Source organism: Bicyclus anynana, chromosome 15, assembly GCF_947172395.1.
Source record: "Bicyclus anynana chromosome 15, ilBicAnyn1.1, whole genome shotgun sequence".
In the NCBI taxonomy this organism is placed as follows: domain Eukaryota; kingdom Metazoa; phylum Arthropoda; class Insecta; order Lepidoptera; family Nymphalidae; genus Bicyclus; species Bicyclus anynana.
In genome coordinates, this window is record NC_069097.1 from 10021507 (window position 1) to 10040146 (window position 18640).

At 36.7% G+C, this 18640-nt stretch overlaps 1 protein-coding gene across 1 annotated transcript in view; it reads left to right on the forward strand.

Annotated features, from left to right (window-relative positions):
• The window catches only part of LOC112043145 (transcription factor Sox-10-like), a 36210-nt gene extending 25105 nt beyond the window's left edge, over positions 1-11105 (forward strand). The window contains exons 2-3 of the mRNA XM_024078431.2: positions 3171-3317; positions 9291-11105. Coding sequence (XP_023934199.1) covers positions 3171-3317; positions 9291-9669 — 526 coding nt within the window. The 3' untranslated portion in view covers positions 9670-11105. The remainder of the gene's footprint in view (positions 1-3170; positions 3318-9290) is intronic.
• The last annotated feature ends 7535 nt before the right edge of the window (positions 11106-18640 follow it).

Consider the following 18640-nt stretch of genomic DNA (forward strand, 5'->3'; position numbering starts at 1 on the left):
GATGTCACTGTTATTTGTTCACACAATAAAGCTTTAAAAATAACAAAGCATAACATAGTTTCTGACTGTTCTTCCACGGCAGGTTTCCTTGATTACTTTTAGCAATTTAGTTTGACCCAAAATAACAACTTTACGGTACGCAATAATAATTGTTAAGCTCTGGTTTTCATGTGCTGGCATGTAGAGGCCATAAAGTTCACTAAAAGTCATTTCTTTAGAACTCGTTCTAACTAATAAACAAGGAAACCGCTGGTAGTTCGGGGAAGCTGTAGGTAATTATTACGTTTCATATGAGTTCCCGAGAGTGATCCGTTAGAAATCGATCGACTTTTAGTGGCGTGTCAGCGTTTGAAAAAAAGCATAATTTATCGTCAGCATTGATCGCGAGGAAACCCGAACGCGTTAGAAAATAAAAAAGTAATAAAATAAGAGATGTTTACGAGCGTAAAATGACGTGAGGGTCCGCCACTTGGGTTGTTTGGGAGTTACTTGTGCCGACGTATTACCTATTGAGACGCGAGTAGGGCTGTGCTAGATCCTTGTACTTACTCATAGCTTATACTAATAAGAGCTTATTGTATATCATCATCAGATCAATCATTGATCAGCCATCACATGTCCACAGCTGGACATTTAGGCAACGATCATCATTATCATCATCAAGTTGTAAGGACATCCAAACAAACTATTCTACGTCTATGTATTTAAGTAGGTAGGTATAGAAAAGTATCATTAGCCTGTATTGATATGGACCTTTTTCTATAAGGAGGAGATCTATAGTCCACTAAAGCCCAGGTTATTTGGAGTCAATGTGTCGTTTCTATGCGCGGTGGCGGGCTTCGGATGATCTGATGAGATGTAGACGAAGGGAGCAATGGCTTTAACTATCTACTAATAACTATCTATCATAGGTACGAGTACCTATGACTTGGTAAAGTATGCACTATGACTAGGGAAATTATGTTTTGACTTTTTTATTGTATACTTCTCTAATCTCTTTAACTCTGCAATCGTTCCTTAATTTCTGAAGATCATCCTGATAGCATCCCAACCTTATACCGATCCCCATTTTTTAACAGCTTTATATTAGCGGCCAACTTCGGTAGCATATAAAAATATGTATTTTTGTTCTCTATTAGCTGTCCATTATGTTAGTGAACATCTTCCTCTTTCCTCAATCTTCTACTATCCGTCGTGCCAGCTATCATCAACCTTTTAAAACCACATACAGTAAACTACAGTCGTCTCGCCGCATAATGTGTCTGTAATAAACCAGATGCTTTATAATTTTATGGTAACCCTAAAAACATCTAAATATCTAAATGTTATAGACGTATTTCTGATGTACCTATAGTAGTTATAGTTTTTTGTATTTTTGTTCTCTATTAGCTGTCCATTATGTTAGTGAACATCTTCCTCTTTCCTCAATCTTCTACTATCCGTCGTGCCAGCTATCATCAACCTTTTAAAACCACATACAGTTAACTACAGTCGTCTCGCCGCATAATGTGTCTGTAATAAACCAGTTGCTTAATAATTTTATGGTAGCCCTGAAAACACCTAAATATCCAAATGTTATACGTATTTCTGATGTACCTATAGTAGTTATAGTTTTCTGTAAGCGTTTGGCGGCTAGAAGGTAATTATATCGGTCGCGCGCCGAAAGTTGAAACTTTTAAGTGGCACAGCGCTCTACTCGAGTGCGTAATTCATATTGCTTGTGTCAACATTAGCTTTTGCTTTGTGTTAAGCGCTGATGTAAGTTATTATTAGAAACTTTATTTTGACTTACTTAATATTTAGGTTTTAGTTGTGACTTATAATCATTAGGTTTCAGTTGTGACTTTGTCTACGTGGATATCACGTGCGTGCAGCTTTTATCACAAGATTTTATCTATTATTTTTTTGCCATATCTATAATTATTACTAGAGATGCGCCGAGTAACACTTTTGCCGAGTAACGAGTACCGAATTTTACTCGGTTCAATTTTTTTTCAACCGAGTACTCGGCCGAGTAACTCGGTTTAATCAAATTCCCATTTCGCGCGCGTAAACAAGTATTAATTCAATTCATTTCAATTCAAAATTGTTAATTACAAGTAGGCTTAGTTTGCAAGCACTTTTGAAACGTCAAGTTTGACTATTTGTTTGACTCTACCACCCAGTTCGGAAGGCGTAGTCTCCTGTTGAGAAGAGCGGGCGAAACTCAACAGTTGCTCTTTTAAATCTTTCATTTTAATTTAATTGAGATTTTCAAAGATTTCCTAAATTACTAATAAATACTTTTTGATTTACACTGTCGTTTTAATTATATCTACCTAAATAATGCGCTTCTTAAACAAAGTATACTCGGCATTCACCGACCGAGTTATTCGGCCGAGTACGAGTATCATAAAATCCGCCGACTACGCCGAGTACCGACTATCAACCGAGTACTCGGCCCATCACTAATTATTACCAACACATAGAGGTTACACACCAGCGGGCGGGGCTCGAACCTATTACCTCTTGGAGTTGATTCTGGCCCTTTAACCACGAAGCTACTAAAGCTTCACGCTTTTGACTAACTGGCAGTTTTGGTATACTAATTTAGAACAATTTCCTGACTGATTGGACGCTTTCATATTACTTTGTTACATATACTGTAATGACAATGCAATAATAACTAATGAAGAACCATCGTACCAACCCAGATGCTGGTCTTATTATGGATTCGGAAAGTGTAAACAAAGACAAACTAGTGCTACAAGAAAATTAACAAAGACCAACCAAAGAAATAGAAGAATTGTGATAGCACAGTGGATATGACCTCTGCGTCCGATTCCGGAGGGTGTGTATTCGAATCCGGGTCGGGGCATGCACGTCCAACTTTTCAGTTGTGTGCAATTTAAGAAATTTAACATCACGTGTCTCAAACGGTGAAGGAAAAACATCGTGAGGAACTGCATACCAGAAAATTTTCTTAAATCTCTGCGTGTGTGAAATCTGCCAATCCGCATTGGGCCAGCGTGGTGGACTATTGGCCTAACCCTTCTCATCTCAGCAGACTCGAGCCGAATATGGGTCGATAATGATGATGATGATCACACCTTAGATAAGATAAAAAACCACTCACTTGAGGAGGGTAGGTAGATATTTTTGTGTGTTTTAAAATAAGTCTTTCATTACAGGGGTGGTGGTTGCATGCGGCGGAAGCATGTGAAACGGCCGATGAACGCATTCATGGTGTTCGCGCAGGCGATGCGACGGCGTCTATCCGAGCAGCGACCTTCGCTGCACAACGCTGAGCTCAGCAAATCCTTGGGCTCCATGTGGAAGTGAGTATTCACTTACTTTTATATCAGACTAGTGGACGCCTGCGAGTTTGTCCACGTGGAAATTGTCTTTTTTAATCCGGCACTGTCGCAAAGTTCACGGAGTGTCTCTGCGTGATCGAATTAGAAATGAGGAGATCCGCAGAAGAACCAAAGTCACCGACATAGCTCAACGAGTTGCGAAGCTGAAGTGGCAATGGGCGGGGCACATAGTTCGAAGAGCCGATGGACGTGGGGGTCCCAAAGTGCTGGAGTAGCGACTCCGCACTAGTAAGCACAGTGTCGACATCAAGCGAGTCGCAGGGATCGGCACAGGCGGCTCAGTATCGTGATGTTTGGAAGTCCCTACAAAAGGCCTATGTCCTGCAGTGGACGTCCATCGGCTGATATGCTGATGATGATGATGATGATGACTGTCACAAAATCCGTTCTTAGCAGAAGTCTACTAAATATAAACATTCTCCCTGCTAAGTTTCATCTTTGTATGGTCTAAGATTGGCTATTTGAAATATATACCTATCCTCATCTATATGAATAATAGATTATTTTTTATTAGATAGTGATAAGAAATAAATGATAGATAATGATCACAGTGACACATTGCAAATAGGTTGCCTAATTAAATTGCGGCCAAACACATTTTTCATACAAAATCCAGGACAATATGAAGTAGACAATAGGCAACCTAATACAGTTAAATTAAGCATGAAATAAGCTTACATTTGACATCTTAGACAATTAAATAACTGATGAGGGTATTAACCTGTCGCGTGGAGGGGCAACCTATACACTATGTGTCAATGTGAATATTTTTTATCATTTATTTCTTATCCCAATTAATTGACAGATGAGGGTATATATTTCTTATGTCGGTTCTCGTACTATCAAGCGGTTTTCGAGATTTATTTTATATACATTTAGTAAAAGTTATTTATCAACTTACTCATCAACTTTTCAACTACTTATTAACTTAAGAGAGAGATTAACCTTAGTGAGCGATAGTCAAAAGTATCGAACACCGCATAGCCAAAGGAATAAAATTGAGAAAACTTTTTTAAGATATGATATTTTGTTTGTACCCTTGAAGAGTTCAAAGGGTCAACCAATTACAACTTTACAGGAGAAATTTCACCAAAAGTCGTGACCGTGATCTTAAAAATAGATCAAAATATAATTTTCAATTTAAACCTACACCAATATTGCAATTTTAACGTCAACCCATCTCGCGTTTATCTTAATGAGCACATCGTTCGATGAGATGACTAACGTCGAGTACTGCAAGCGGGGTTGAGAAAGTAAACGGGGAAGGTATACCTATAGAGAAACATATTTGACGCAAATGATTTTGTGCTTTATTTCAATGGATTTAATGTCGTTTTCCTATGAATGGATATAGCTGGTGTACTGGATTGGAGAGCGCGTGCGATGGCGCCCAACTGAGCGGCGTGCATCGATTGTTTACTCATTAAAATGCTATCGCCGCTAAGTGATGTGATAACATCTCTAACTGTCTCGAGCCTGCCAGTAGAGCTTTGGTACAGTTTCAAAAGTTTACGAATGTTTCGTTATATCAAATACGTACCTATTAAAAAAAAAGTAAAAGTGCGATTGGGATTCGCCCACCGAGGGTTCCGTAAGTAGGAACATCAGGTCACGGTTACTCCTTCCCGAATGGCCCTCTAAGCCAGAGACGCCCTTAGAGAGTCATTCCGTCCTCTATCTTTATTTCAGCCTTCGGGTCTCACTAGGCGATGCTTCTGCGCTCGCCCAAACCCCCCGGTGACGTCGTAGTGGTCCTAGATGGAGCCATCGGCACTTACTCAACACGAAATAAAAAAAAAACGTAGGATCATTATAAATTCAGGAATCCAATTGCGCAGTTTCGAAATTTAGCTTCAAGCTCATGTTTTATAATATTTTTCATTAGATACCTACCCTAATTTATAATTCTAGGTCAACGAGAAGTAGGGAACAGGAAGTCCCCATGAGAGAAGATTATTTCCTTAAGTGTCGAAATACGCATCTTTGGCATATTAAACGTATTTTTTACCTCCACGCATTATTGAAATTGCCGTGTTACTCAGTGACTAGGAGAGTACGTTAAGTAGGCTGTAGACACTGTTATTCTTATTCTTACTTTTGATTGGTCGCGAATGGGTAATGCGTAGGCACAGAAAAGATATTACAAGCAGTAGTTGGACTTCATACTAAAGGTCGAAACGCGAGCTATACCTACGCACCTCGTACGTGGGGTGATCGTGGGGTGAAGACCGTTGCGACTGTGCCGCGGTGACGAACGCACGCACGGTGTATTAACAGAGTAAAGTGTATTAATAGTACTAGATTTTTTTAATTATGACCACACTGTGCCGCTTTTGGATGCATGAATTCAAAATTATCCCATCCAGAGATAACTTTTTTAAGTTACCTGGAAACTCTGAAAGGTAAGACTTTAAAATAAATTTACTTATTAGTAGGTAGGTACATAATCTTGTATTTTTTAATGGATAAGGTATTTCTTTTTATCTCCAGAATAAAAGGTATCTGGATTAGTAAATAAAGTGAATAGAGTAAAGGAAAGTTATTGACACGATTGAAATAGGTATACGCGGTTCATGAATCACGATACAGTAGGTACGATAAGCTTGTGTTAAAACCTCGACTGCTTGTACAATGTTTTGTGTGACTGTGCTCGGAGCATTTGTGTTTTGTTACCTGTCTGCGGCGAAGCCCAAAGGAGGGCTATATGTTTGAATGTTATGACTTGTTGTTGTATGCGGGCGACGGGAGGAAAGGACTGCGCGGGTGAGAAGTCGTACGCGCTGGGCATCGTTACCCCCCTCCCGGACCGCGCCGACCTTCGGGAGTGTTACGAACAAATTTGCCAAGCACACATACTGATAAATGATATGTCATTTATATATTGTATAATGATATTGTAGACTAATTGTCTGAACCAAATAAATACCATAAAAACTTCAGTATCTCATGAACAAAGTTATTATACATAATATTTTGTATTCTAAAAGCATAATTGAAAATTAAAAAGAAATATTAATAAATGCTTAAATAATAAAATTGTGTAAATATGTAAATGACGAAAACGGTAATATAATATTAAATCATTATTTATTATAAGTACTACTACTAATACTTGTACAAAAAAAATGTTGTATAATGAAAATAACTTCTGGGAGTCTATATTTTTTAACTTTATCTTTTTTTTATTTGTTCACGTAGTGTGAAGGTAATACCTAGATGGCATTACCGAAATAAATATGTTTAAGAATACGACCAATCCTTCAAGATCATTGACGTAGTATCAGCCTTAATTAAATCAACCAATCAAAAAACACGCATTTTTATTTATCACAAACACGCATTTTACTAGAATTTACAAAGTATTTTATTTGTTTATATAAAAAAAGTTTATTTACAATCACAAAACTAAATGGAAACACAAAGTTGGCAAATGTAATTAAAATGCTGCAGGCGGGCAGCCCTATGACATGTTTACGTACCGCGCGGCTGTAGGTATTTATTTCAAAAATACGACCGAGTTACTATACTGCTTGTAATATCTTTACTGTGGCGTAGGTAATAACTTACAGTTGCAAACAGGAAAGTATAGTTATGTAGGTATATGTATAAACAATACCAAAGTTATACTTGTAATGTATTCTGTGGTTAAACTAAAATCGTAGCTTAATTTTTTCGTCTAAAGACACCTACCTAACTATTGTAACTATTGAAATTTCACAAACTCTAAGTATAGTACGAAACATAAGGATCATATTTGATAGCATAGGCCACCCGCGAAGAGCTGCCACGACACGAGAATGACATGACTATTCAGAGCAAACTCTCGACTCATCAAATGAAAACAGTCGGTGAAAAGATGCTGATTGCTGTTGTGTTTGGTCGACCCTCTCACGAACTGTCGGCGATCCGGATTGGCAATGTTTTTACAAATCCTAAAAAAAATTACAACTTAACCTGAATTTAGCGGGACTTATTAATTTTAGATGCTGACTTTTAAGGGGCCTTACCCAAGTGGCGCGTCGATTCTCTTTCTACAAACATTAACGCTTCGAAAACTAACAAAATGTATGTGAATGACAACTTGATCACGTGACTTGTCGATAGTGAATGTAATTTATGTTTACACTCTGAAGCGTTAGCGTTTCTAGAAAGAGAACCGACGTGCCACATGGCTATAGGTCCAGGTTTATTTTCTTCTTTTTTTTTAAACCAAACAATACTGCTAGCGGCAAAAATAAGTATGGGATCAGTCCTCAAACGAGCTCTGTCACAAAAGACTAAGGGAACTCACGCACTACAGTTCGTTTCACTCTTCAAAATTTGCCGCGATTCACGATAATAGTAGGTATTATGAACTTCATACAGACGACTGTCACCATACCCATGCTATCTGAAAAACTCTTTAGGCTTACCTATTCTATATGCACAATACTGGCTGGCTGGGCCTCATTCGCCGTCATATAGTACGAGATCCGGCATAAAAAATATATACCCTCATCTGATATTTAATTGGGAAAAGAAATAAATGATAGAAAACATTAACATGGACGCATTGCAAAAAGGCTGCCTAGTTAAATTGCGGCAGGATTAATAAATGATTAATTTTCGTATTAAAATTATTTAATCTACTTTCCTCATTCCATCATGATCACATTATTAAAAAAACGTACATTTGTTAGAAGAATATACTTACCCAAAAGAATTGAAAACGTAAAGGCTGCCTACTTTCACCGCAATTATGGGGTTGCCAGATATATACCCTATTTTTATTAGTTATTTAATACACCCTCATCAGTTATTTAGTCATCTAATATGTCAAACTAAAGCTCATTTTATGCTTAATTTAACTGTATTAGTGTTTGATCATGTTTCCTAGACTGTGTTGAAAAATGTGTCTGGCCGCAATTTAACTAGGCAACCTATTTGCAATGTGTCACGGTAAATATTAAGTATCATTTATTTCTCATCAATAATAAAATATAACAGATGAGGGTATATATTTCTAATGCCGGATCTTATACCAATAGAACTAGAGCGCGAATGATCTTAGGAAACTATACAGTTAAGTCGCAACAACCAGTCGTGTCTGTCTGCGGGTCATGTCCATGTTTTATGGTTTATTTAGTTAATCTGGTCATTGTGGCCACTAGTCGACCATGAGGTTGTGGTCGCTCAGTGCACTACTTGCCTCACGCCACATTTGTAGAGCGACATGCTGCGCGGCATCTGGAAATAGTCCGCCGATATTATCTTACGTTGCATTACATTTTCAACTTACACATGTTATACTGTATGTAATACCTATGTTATATTATATTATCCAAGCCATTAGTTCTGAACAATATGGAGCCTAAAATGAGATAGATAGAGGATAGGTTACACCAAACTTCGAGTCCGCTCTGATATTGCTACACGCCAATATGAGCACACACATAGATTATTATTGTCTGTAACTCGACCGTGTTTAGAGACGACTTGAAGTTTGACGCGACCTTTACCTATACCTTTAGAAGAAGAAAGTCAATTCTAATCCAAGTTATCTTAATATGAATCTGCCAACATACCTATCCATAGTTAATTTAGACAACGTTTTAAAATATAAAAAGAGGAAAACTTAATACACATGTGCCTATTCAAAAGCTTGTTTCAGATAGGTACTTACGTACAGTAGGTAAAATACTCTTCCCGTAATGTAAATAATGCCTTTCTTGGTAGGAGCGAACCTACTTAGGTCTAGCCAATCTGTGAAAACACAATAATATTTAGTTAGTTTGTAAAATTTAGTAGATTTTGTATCGCCAATAAATATTAAATTTTACATATATCAAGTACGTAAGCGTGATAAATAGTATCCTAAACTTAAGTTCGAATGTTCCAAAAGCAAAGAAAAATAGCAATCAGTACCTAAATTACAAGCGGCTCCTTTTGTTGCAGGAGTTTGAGCAATAATCAGAAGCTGCCCTTCATTAAGGAAGCCGAGAGACTACGCACCCAACACAAACGCGAGTACCCCGACTACAAATACCAACCTCGCCGCCGCAAGCCGCCACCAGCGACCACAACGAGACTGAAGCGAGAAAAGACCCCAGAGTTAGACTTCTCACGCATCGAAGTGGACGGAGCACTATTAGCAGATGGGCCACCAGACGGCGCGGAGCTTGACCAGTATCTGAAACCAGCACCACTGTTAGACTACCATGAGATGCAACCACGATACGGCCACAGCTTACAACACCCCCCAGGATTATACTCCCCCCCTATCCCATTACACCCGCCATGTGGGGAATGGTCACATTACCAGGGACATCCCTAACGTGAATATTACTAGAACTTGAAGGGTAACCTGTAATAGTTACGAAGGAAAAGTGTCAGTCAGTGAAGTTTTGGCATGGTCTGTATACACTGTATAGGTACTTACAACAAAAAATATCGATGACCATTGAATCAAATCAATAAAAAAATACGTTTACCTCAATATTTTTTACCTCGTCTCGGCAGAATCTAAGATTTTCCGAACCGGAACGGTTTTGGACTTTTCAGAAGTGTGTGTATAAAAGCCTCGTAGATCGTAAAATAGTGATAATAAATTTCTTGGATAGGATGCCAAATAAAATGAAAATAATTTTATAGTAGGTATTCAACAGAAGCCTTACTTTGCAAAAGTTCACAATTAAATAATTGATTATTTTGAATATTCTCCGCGAAAAACCGACGTATCTTTACAACATAGATCCCACAGATAATCCTCTGCATACATTAAAATCCAAACCGGAGCATCCTCAAGGGATGTTGACTTCGTAATGTTTAATTGCGAAGTATATTTTTATGTATGTACGGAGTGTATATAAACCTTGCCAAAGCTTCATATAAATATATAACACATATATTGTTATCGCGAATAAACTTTAAAAATAGGTCATAGTTGTTTCCGAATATCTAGTTGGTAGGTTTGTAAATATGGTGGTATCGCCACATGGGTCTTAAATCCCGCACGTGCGTTTAATCACGCAAAGCAAACATTAGAAAAACATGTTGATATCCAAGATTGACATATCTTTCTCGATACAAATGTAACATAATACTGGGGCTGTACAAAAAAATTACTATCAAAATGCCGCGTCATTAGTTTACGCTATTATGTTATGGTTTGCAACTTCTAGACAGGCTACACCTATAGGTTTTTCCACAGTTGGAACAAGTGATATCTAATTATTTTTTTCAACTTAAAAAAAAGCGCCTAACTCTGGGAAGTTCAAGTTCATGAAAAAACCCGGGGTGGATCAATGACATCCCGTAAAAAAATCTCAATCGCTTTATGGTAAGGTAAAATCTATTTGTATTTTTAATTAAAATTGACAATATTGCTACTCGCTAATTTTCATACACAAAAAGCAATTTTCATGTAAATAGGTATTAATATATTGGCGATATTTTAGCGGTTTTAATTTTATTTTGTAATTTTAGGCTCGATATTGGTTTATTATTTTTGTAGTTTTTAGCTTTTTAAATAGGTACTATAAGTTCTATTCTCTAAGTCTATGATGTATTTTATAGTTCAGTTCATGAAAAAATCATGAAACACCTCAAAACCCAAAGTTAATTGTATTTTTCTATAAATAATATAATTTCCATAATATACTTATAGGTTTTAATTTCTATATCCTTTGTTCTTTTAAGTTATTATTGTGATTAATTAGTTATGTAATGTTAATGTTATTTTTAAAAATAATAAAAGTTTCGAAGGAATTATTCTATGTTTTTCTTTATAGCAACTTTTTGATTGCATAATTCATGGCATAATGCAATTTCATTCTACTTATGGTCTAAGATCCGGCATTATTTAAAAATATATACCCTCATCTGATCATTAGTGATAAGAAATAAATTATAATATTCACAGCGACACATTGCAAGTAGGTTGTATAGTTAATTAAATTGTTCATACTAAATCTAGGAAACCAGAACTAGATCAAAGGCAACCAGTTGAATTAAACATAAAATAAAATAATACTATCCGGGCGCAATTTTACTAGGCAACCTATGTGCAATGTGTCAATATTTTTTTTTTCTATAATTTATTTCTTATCGAAAATAAATACCAGATGAGGGTATATATTTCTTATGCCGGATCTTGTACTATTATTTTTGACACGAATTATTTTTTGCTAAAAAATTAAACTTCTGGAGTCCACTTAAAACAGTATACATTTAAAGTAATAGGCACATATATTTTTTAAATCGTCTTTTCACGATCTTTTATTTGATAACCATATTCCTAAAGTATTCCCTTCTGTATGTTCCCATTCTAAAGAATTCAACACCTCATACCTATGTCAACATTCCAACCGTTTTGGCTGTCAGGGATAAAAAGTGTGTAAGCCTATGTTCGCTCTAATTTATCTCTACGTTTCATCCTAATCGGTTCAGCAATTTAGCTGTGAAAAGGGAGACATACTTACTAAATCATTTATAAAGCCGTCGGACTGATCTTTCACCGATCGTGTCGGACTATGAGAGTGAGGGAAAAGAGAGTGCACCTGTGCTTGTGCACACACTTGTGCACTATATTATTTCCTGCGTACATGGATAATCTCACCATAAGATTAGCCGCCGTGACCGAAAAAAAAAACAAAAAAGAAAAAAATTAGATCGGGAGAATATTATAATGGACTAGCTGACGCCGCGCTTTCACCCACGTGGTTCCTGTTCCCGTAGGAATACGGGGACAATATATAGCCTATAGCCTTCCTCGATAAATGGACTATATAACTTTGAAATAATTTTTCAAATCGGACCAGTAGTTCCTGAGATTAGCGCGTTCAATCAAAGAAACAAACTTTTCAGCTTTATTATATGTATTAGTATAGACTAGCGGACGCCCGCGACTTCGTCCGCGTGAAAGTCGTTGTAAACTTTCAACTACCCCTATCCTACCCTACCCTAAACTACCTCTACCCTACCCCTACCCTACCCTATCCCAACCCTACCCCTACCCTACCACTACCCTACCTCTACCCTACCCTACCCTATCCCAACCCTACCCCTACCCTACCACTACCCTACCTCTACCCTACCCTACCCCTACCCTACTCATTAAGGCTGCACTTCGTTATTTATTCCTCCCACCGCGAGTCGTGTCGAGCGCGGGAACCGTTACACAAAAATAATCCATATAGCATGAATTAGTATTTACGCGCGATGGCTTAGCATATTTCTTGTATAACTTTGGTGTTTCTTTACCGATTTTTATAATTCTTTTTTTATTGAATAGGTTATAATGTTAACTTTCTTATTAGGGATGAGTGATGAGTGTTATAAACATAAGAGTAGACAAATATAATTAGAAAGCTCCGAACTGCTAAGCTATTGGGACTTACACATGTTATTGTGAGTCAACCATAAAAGATAGATATATATATGCTGTTGTGTTTTTATAGATAATTTTAAGGAGAACATTTCCGTCATACATTATTTCTATGTAGCTTTAACCATTAAGGCTGTACACGCGACGGAAGCTTAAAAAACTGAGTAACTTCTCCCGTTTTCTCAACATTTCTCTTCACTGCTCTGCTCCTATTGATCATAGCGTAATGAAAAGTATACTATAACCTGCCCAGGAGTATGTAGAATAATTGTACCAAGTTTCGTTAAAATCCGTCCAGTAGTTTTTGTTTCTATAAAGAACATACAGACAGACAGACAGACAGACAGACAGACAGACAGACAGACAGACAGACAGACAGACAGACAGACAAAAATTTTACTGATTGCATTTTTGGCATCAGTATCGATCACTAATCATCCCCTGATAGTTATTTTGGAAATATATTTCATGTACAGAATTGACCTCTCTACAGATTTATTATAAGTATAGATTGTATTCGAGAGCATGAGTATCTCTGACTCTCGTTCGGAGAACGGTGCGGGTACCCGATACGGCGACCCCTAGCCGCCCGCTTCCGGCCAGGTCGCGCCCGCCCACCACAAAGCCTCCTTGTTGTCGTATCTTATCACATTTTCGCAGTCCACTAATGACCAATAACATCGGCAAATTACATAATTATGCGACTTAAGAGAACGTTTTATACGAGATACGAATGATTTATCGTTTTATTACGTTAAATATCTTAATATATAAAATTCTCGTGTCATAGTTTTCGTTGCCATACTCCTCCGAAACGGCTTGACCGATTTTGATGAAATTTTTTGAGCTTATCCGGTATCTATGAGAATAGGCCAACATCTATTTTTCAAACCCGTAAATCCGGGGTAGGGTAAAAGTAGGGTATGACTAGGGTAGGGGTAGGGTTGAGGTACGGTAGAGGTAATGTAGGGGTAGGGTAGGAGTAGGGTAGAAGAAGGGTAGGGTAGGGATAGGGAAGAAGTGCATCATAAGTCAAAGCAAAGCTTGAGCGGGTCCGCTAGTTATTAATAAAATATTGTGCAATTTCATACAAATCAATTATTTGGCCATTCGGTATTACTTTATAGGGACACCGATCAATCCCAGCCATGGAATTAAAGGTGAAGGTATCATCGTGAGCCTGAGAGTTCTCCATACCTAAGTAATATTCTGAAAACTGTGTAAAATCTAGCAATCCTATGACGTTCTGTCACAAAAACTACATAGGAACTTGGGTAAGTTTGTCAGTAGGTATCTACTTCGTCGTTATCAACCCATCTACGGCTCACTGCTGAGCTCGAGTCTCCTCTCAGAATGGGAGGGGTTAGGCGAATAGTCCACCACGCTGGCCCAATGCGGATTGGCAGACTTCACACACGCAGAGAATTAAGAAATCTCTGGTGTGCAGGTTTCCTCACGATGTTTTCCTTCACCGATTGAGACACGTGATATTTAATTTCTTAAAATGCACACAACTGAAAAAAGTTGAAGTTGGAGGTGCATGCACGAATTCGAACGACCGGATTCGAATCCACACCCTCCGAAATCGGAGGCAGAGGTCATATCCACTGGGCTATCGCGGCTCAGGTATCTACTTACCAAGTAATTATTAAGATAATGCTTAAGCATAGCTGGGCATTAACTCGTTAATCCGTTAATCGTTAATTAACGACGTTAACATTTTGATTAACGGATTAACTTTTAAGTTAACTTTTGAAAATGTTAACGGACACCTTAACTTCCGTTAATATGCAGAAGTCCGTTAATCGTTAATCCAATGCCTACTATTTACCGCGCGACGCGAAAAACAGGTTCAGACAAGTAAGTAATGAGAAAAGATTTATTTCAAAGAAATCAACAAATTACCATATTTATATTATAATTATATATAAAATCAACTAAAAACAAATTACGGCACTTTTCCCCAGTGCTCACCCATATTTTTCCAATGGTGATCAATATAAAAATGCAATATTACACAGTCATATTAACGGATTAACGATTAACGTTAACTTGCGTTAATTCTTCCGGAATGTAACGCTTTAACGTTTAACGAAGCTGACTTTTTTGGTAGCGGATTAACGATTAACGAAGTTAACTATTTGATTAACGGTGCCCAGCTATGTGCTTAAGTACATAAACCTAAATAAAAATGTAGATAGATGCTTTGTAAGATGTTTTTGCTTGTTTTACGCCTGCCTAAGTAGAGGTAAATAGAGGTATATATTAGTAATATCTACATGGGTATATATCAAGTAGCCCACTATTGTTATAATGCCTATTATTCTAAGCTTTCCAAGCATTATCGTGTCATGGCTCTACTGCGTTTAATAGGAAATTATTTGTTTTCTCAAAAATCAGAGCCATAAAAAACAAAAACAGGAGCGGTCGTTATGAATCGGTAATGGTGCATCTTGCGGGATATTAAGATTGAGTGTCGATGAGCCGGGGCTAGGGCCAGCGCGTGCGGCGGCGACTCAAGTTTCACAACCGAGCCGGCGATATTCTATCCGTTCTCATTCTGACGTTTATGCAGACACATAAGATATTAATTAGGTAAGTGGATGGGCGGAAAATGACTAATTTTTACGTTCCGAACTATTTGTTTTGTGTGATAGGTTCACTTATTAGTTAGCAATTAAAAAAAATAAGATTGCTACTAATAGAAGATAACTTATAGAATATCGTCATTTCACGGATTTCGTTATTGAAGACATCGAAGAAGTTTAACAGTACTGTGCTTTAGAAGCATTATTTGCCTAAAAAACATACCTACGGTAGAATTATTAAAGTCAGTTAAAAAATCTATATCTATACTTATAATAAATCTGTAGAGAGGTCAATTCTGTACATGAAATATATTTCCAAAATAACTATCAGGGGGTGATTAGTGATCGATACTGATGCCAAAAATGCAATCAGTAAAATTTTTGTCTGTCTGTCTGTCTGTCTGTCTGTCTGTATGTTCTTTATAGAAACAAAAACTACTGGACGGATTTTAACGAAACTTGGTACAATTATTCTACATACTCCTGGGCAGGTTATAGTATACTTTTCATTACGCTATGATCAATAGGAGCAGAGCAGTGAAGAGAAATGTTGATTCCGTCGCGTGTACAGCCTTAATGGTTAAAGCTACATAGAAATAATGTATGACGGAAATATTCTCCTTAAAATTATCTATAAAAACACAACAGCATATATATATCTATCTTTTATGGTTGACTCACAATAACATGTGTAAGTCCCAATAGCTTAGCAGTTCGGAGCTTTCTAATTATATTTGTCTACTCTTATGTTTATAACACTCATCATCATCATCCCTAATAAGAAAGTTAACATTATAACCTATTCAATAAAAAAAGAATCATAAAAATCGGTAAAGAAACACCAAAGTTATACAAGAAATATGCTAAGCCATTGCGCGCGTAAATACTAATTCATGCTATATGGATTATTTTTGTGTAACGGTTCCCGCGCTCGACACGACTCGCGGTGGGAGGAATAAATAACGAAGTGCAGCCTTAATGAGTAGGGTAGGGGTAGGGGTAGGGTAGGGGTAGGGTAGTGGTAGGGTAGGGGTAGGGTAGGGTAGGGGTAGGGTAGAGGTAGTTTAGGGTAGGGTAGGATAGGGGTAGTTGAAAGTTTACAACGACTTTCACGCGGACGAAGTCGCGGGCGTCCGCTAGTAATCAATAAAATTGTTATACTTAGGTAGGTACAAAAATAAAATCGGGGAAGAGGTAGCTCTAAAGGATATGCTCAGAATAATTCACTTTGTAAGCCAACTGACTTACTTAGTACCCTACTCCTAATAACGCCTTATTTAACTACCCGAAAATGATTATTCTTGGTTTTTCTTCTCTTTTGTTTGTTAACTATTTTTGTTCTTAAATGTTGTATTATGTAATAATAACCAGTGCACAGTAAAACCAACTATGGTTTGTGTTGCACTATGGTTAGGCTTAATTGAAATGTGTTTTTTGTAGAATAATAAATAAATAAATAATAAAAATAATAATTTACTACTACTAAACTTCAACCCCTTTCTAACTAAGGTCGAATTTTCAATAATATCTCCAATGTGACTTCAAATCGACCTGTTATACTTTTATAATTTTACTATAGGTTGAAATTACGCAAAATACAGTCAATTAGATAATGGGTGTAATTATAAAGAGATCGGAAACGACAGCTTTAGAGTGTAACTGCTGAGTTAAGCTCAAGTGGTCGACCAGCGACAGTTCGTGTGAAATTGGTCTCCAGATACCAGATACTGATGTGTAAGGCGATACCTCGGCGTCTGGAGAGCATCGCTTAGAAATCAAATCCAACAGTATCATACGAGCCAAGTGCCAACATGTGTACGCAACAATGTGCCGCTGAATCATTGTGCAGCGTTACGTCACATGAACTTTGGGAGGACATATCGAATAGCTTTTTTAACCGACTTCAAAATAAAGAAGGTAATCGACCCATATGGAATGGACCATGAAATGAATCATGGATTTGAATGAAGTAATATTGACTGAATTGCATTGTTAAATGCTAGTCTATAGGTAGGTATTGTGTGCCAATTTTCATAAATGTACCTACGTAGGTATAATTGTTATGTGTGTGTGTATGTTTGTAAGTTTTAATGTGTGTAAGTTTGTCCACGCATACCTCAAAGTCGGACCGACTTTGAGGTATTCGTGGACAAACTTACCTTATCTAAAAAAAAAATAGTAATTACGGAACAAAATCGGTTCAGTAGTTATTGAGCACAGAATAAAGATGATTACTTTATTTACAAGCAGCGTGGTGAAGCCGGTGAAACACATGAAAAAAAAAACGTCACGCGTCTCTTTGACCTAGCATACCTATACAATTTTTTTTCATAATTTGTAATTCAAAATTTAATACTAACATATACGTAAATGAATATAATTATATTAGTTTACATTAATATAATTATATTAATTTACTTACCGATATGTTATTGTTAAGTTATGAAGAAAGTTTGTAAAATTTTGAAAAAAACAATAATTGAAATATACCCCATCTTATTTCATCCATTTCATGTTTTTTAAAATATTTAAAACCATAAGACGCCATTTTTCTTGAATAATATTGAAAATTACTGATGCGACGCTTCGTGTTGTACTGAGTTGTAAATGTATTCATTTTTGAATTATGTATTTGAAACGGCTACGACACCGCCGTGCTCCGTGCGCTCTATCTGCCTATTATTCTTTAAACTGTGTTAATGAGATATAAAGTTATTAAGTCTCTATCAGTCATTTGGAAAACTTGTCGGCTTATCAGCATTTTTAAAGTTGTAATACAATACTTATTATGAAATTGAAGAAATAAAACGATAAATTAAAACGACTTCATATAGGGAGATTTATGTAAAAAAAATTTGTCAATTATTTTTGAGATCATTTGTACCCCATAAATTGGAATTAAACATTAACACTTGGTAGTTTCCATACGTACACGTCTTGTGAGATGACATGGTTGCCTTCCAAGTGAAAAGTTGATATCTGGCAACGATCTAAAAAAAAGTTGGTTTAATTTATATTGAATACGGCCTACAAGAGTAGAAGTTAATTAAAATCTTTTATACTTACGAAAAAGATTTTAAGTACAGTTAGCAAAACTAATTAAATAAAACTTGTATTAAAATTGACACTTATGATAAAAGTGTCGCTTACTATAATTTGACGGTCATTATATCTATTTGTACCTCCCTGGTGCTGTTCCTAGCGGATTTTTTCAACACCTTTAAAGGAAAATGGCTCATTGGCGTGATCAAGATCATTAAGTGGAACGTAGCCTTAATAGTTGTCTAAGGATATAATTTTTATAAGCTGGCAACAAATCGAAATGTCATCTG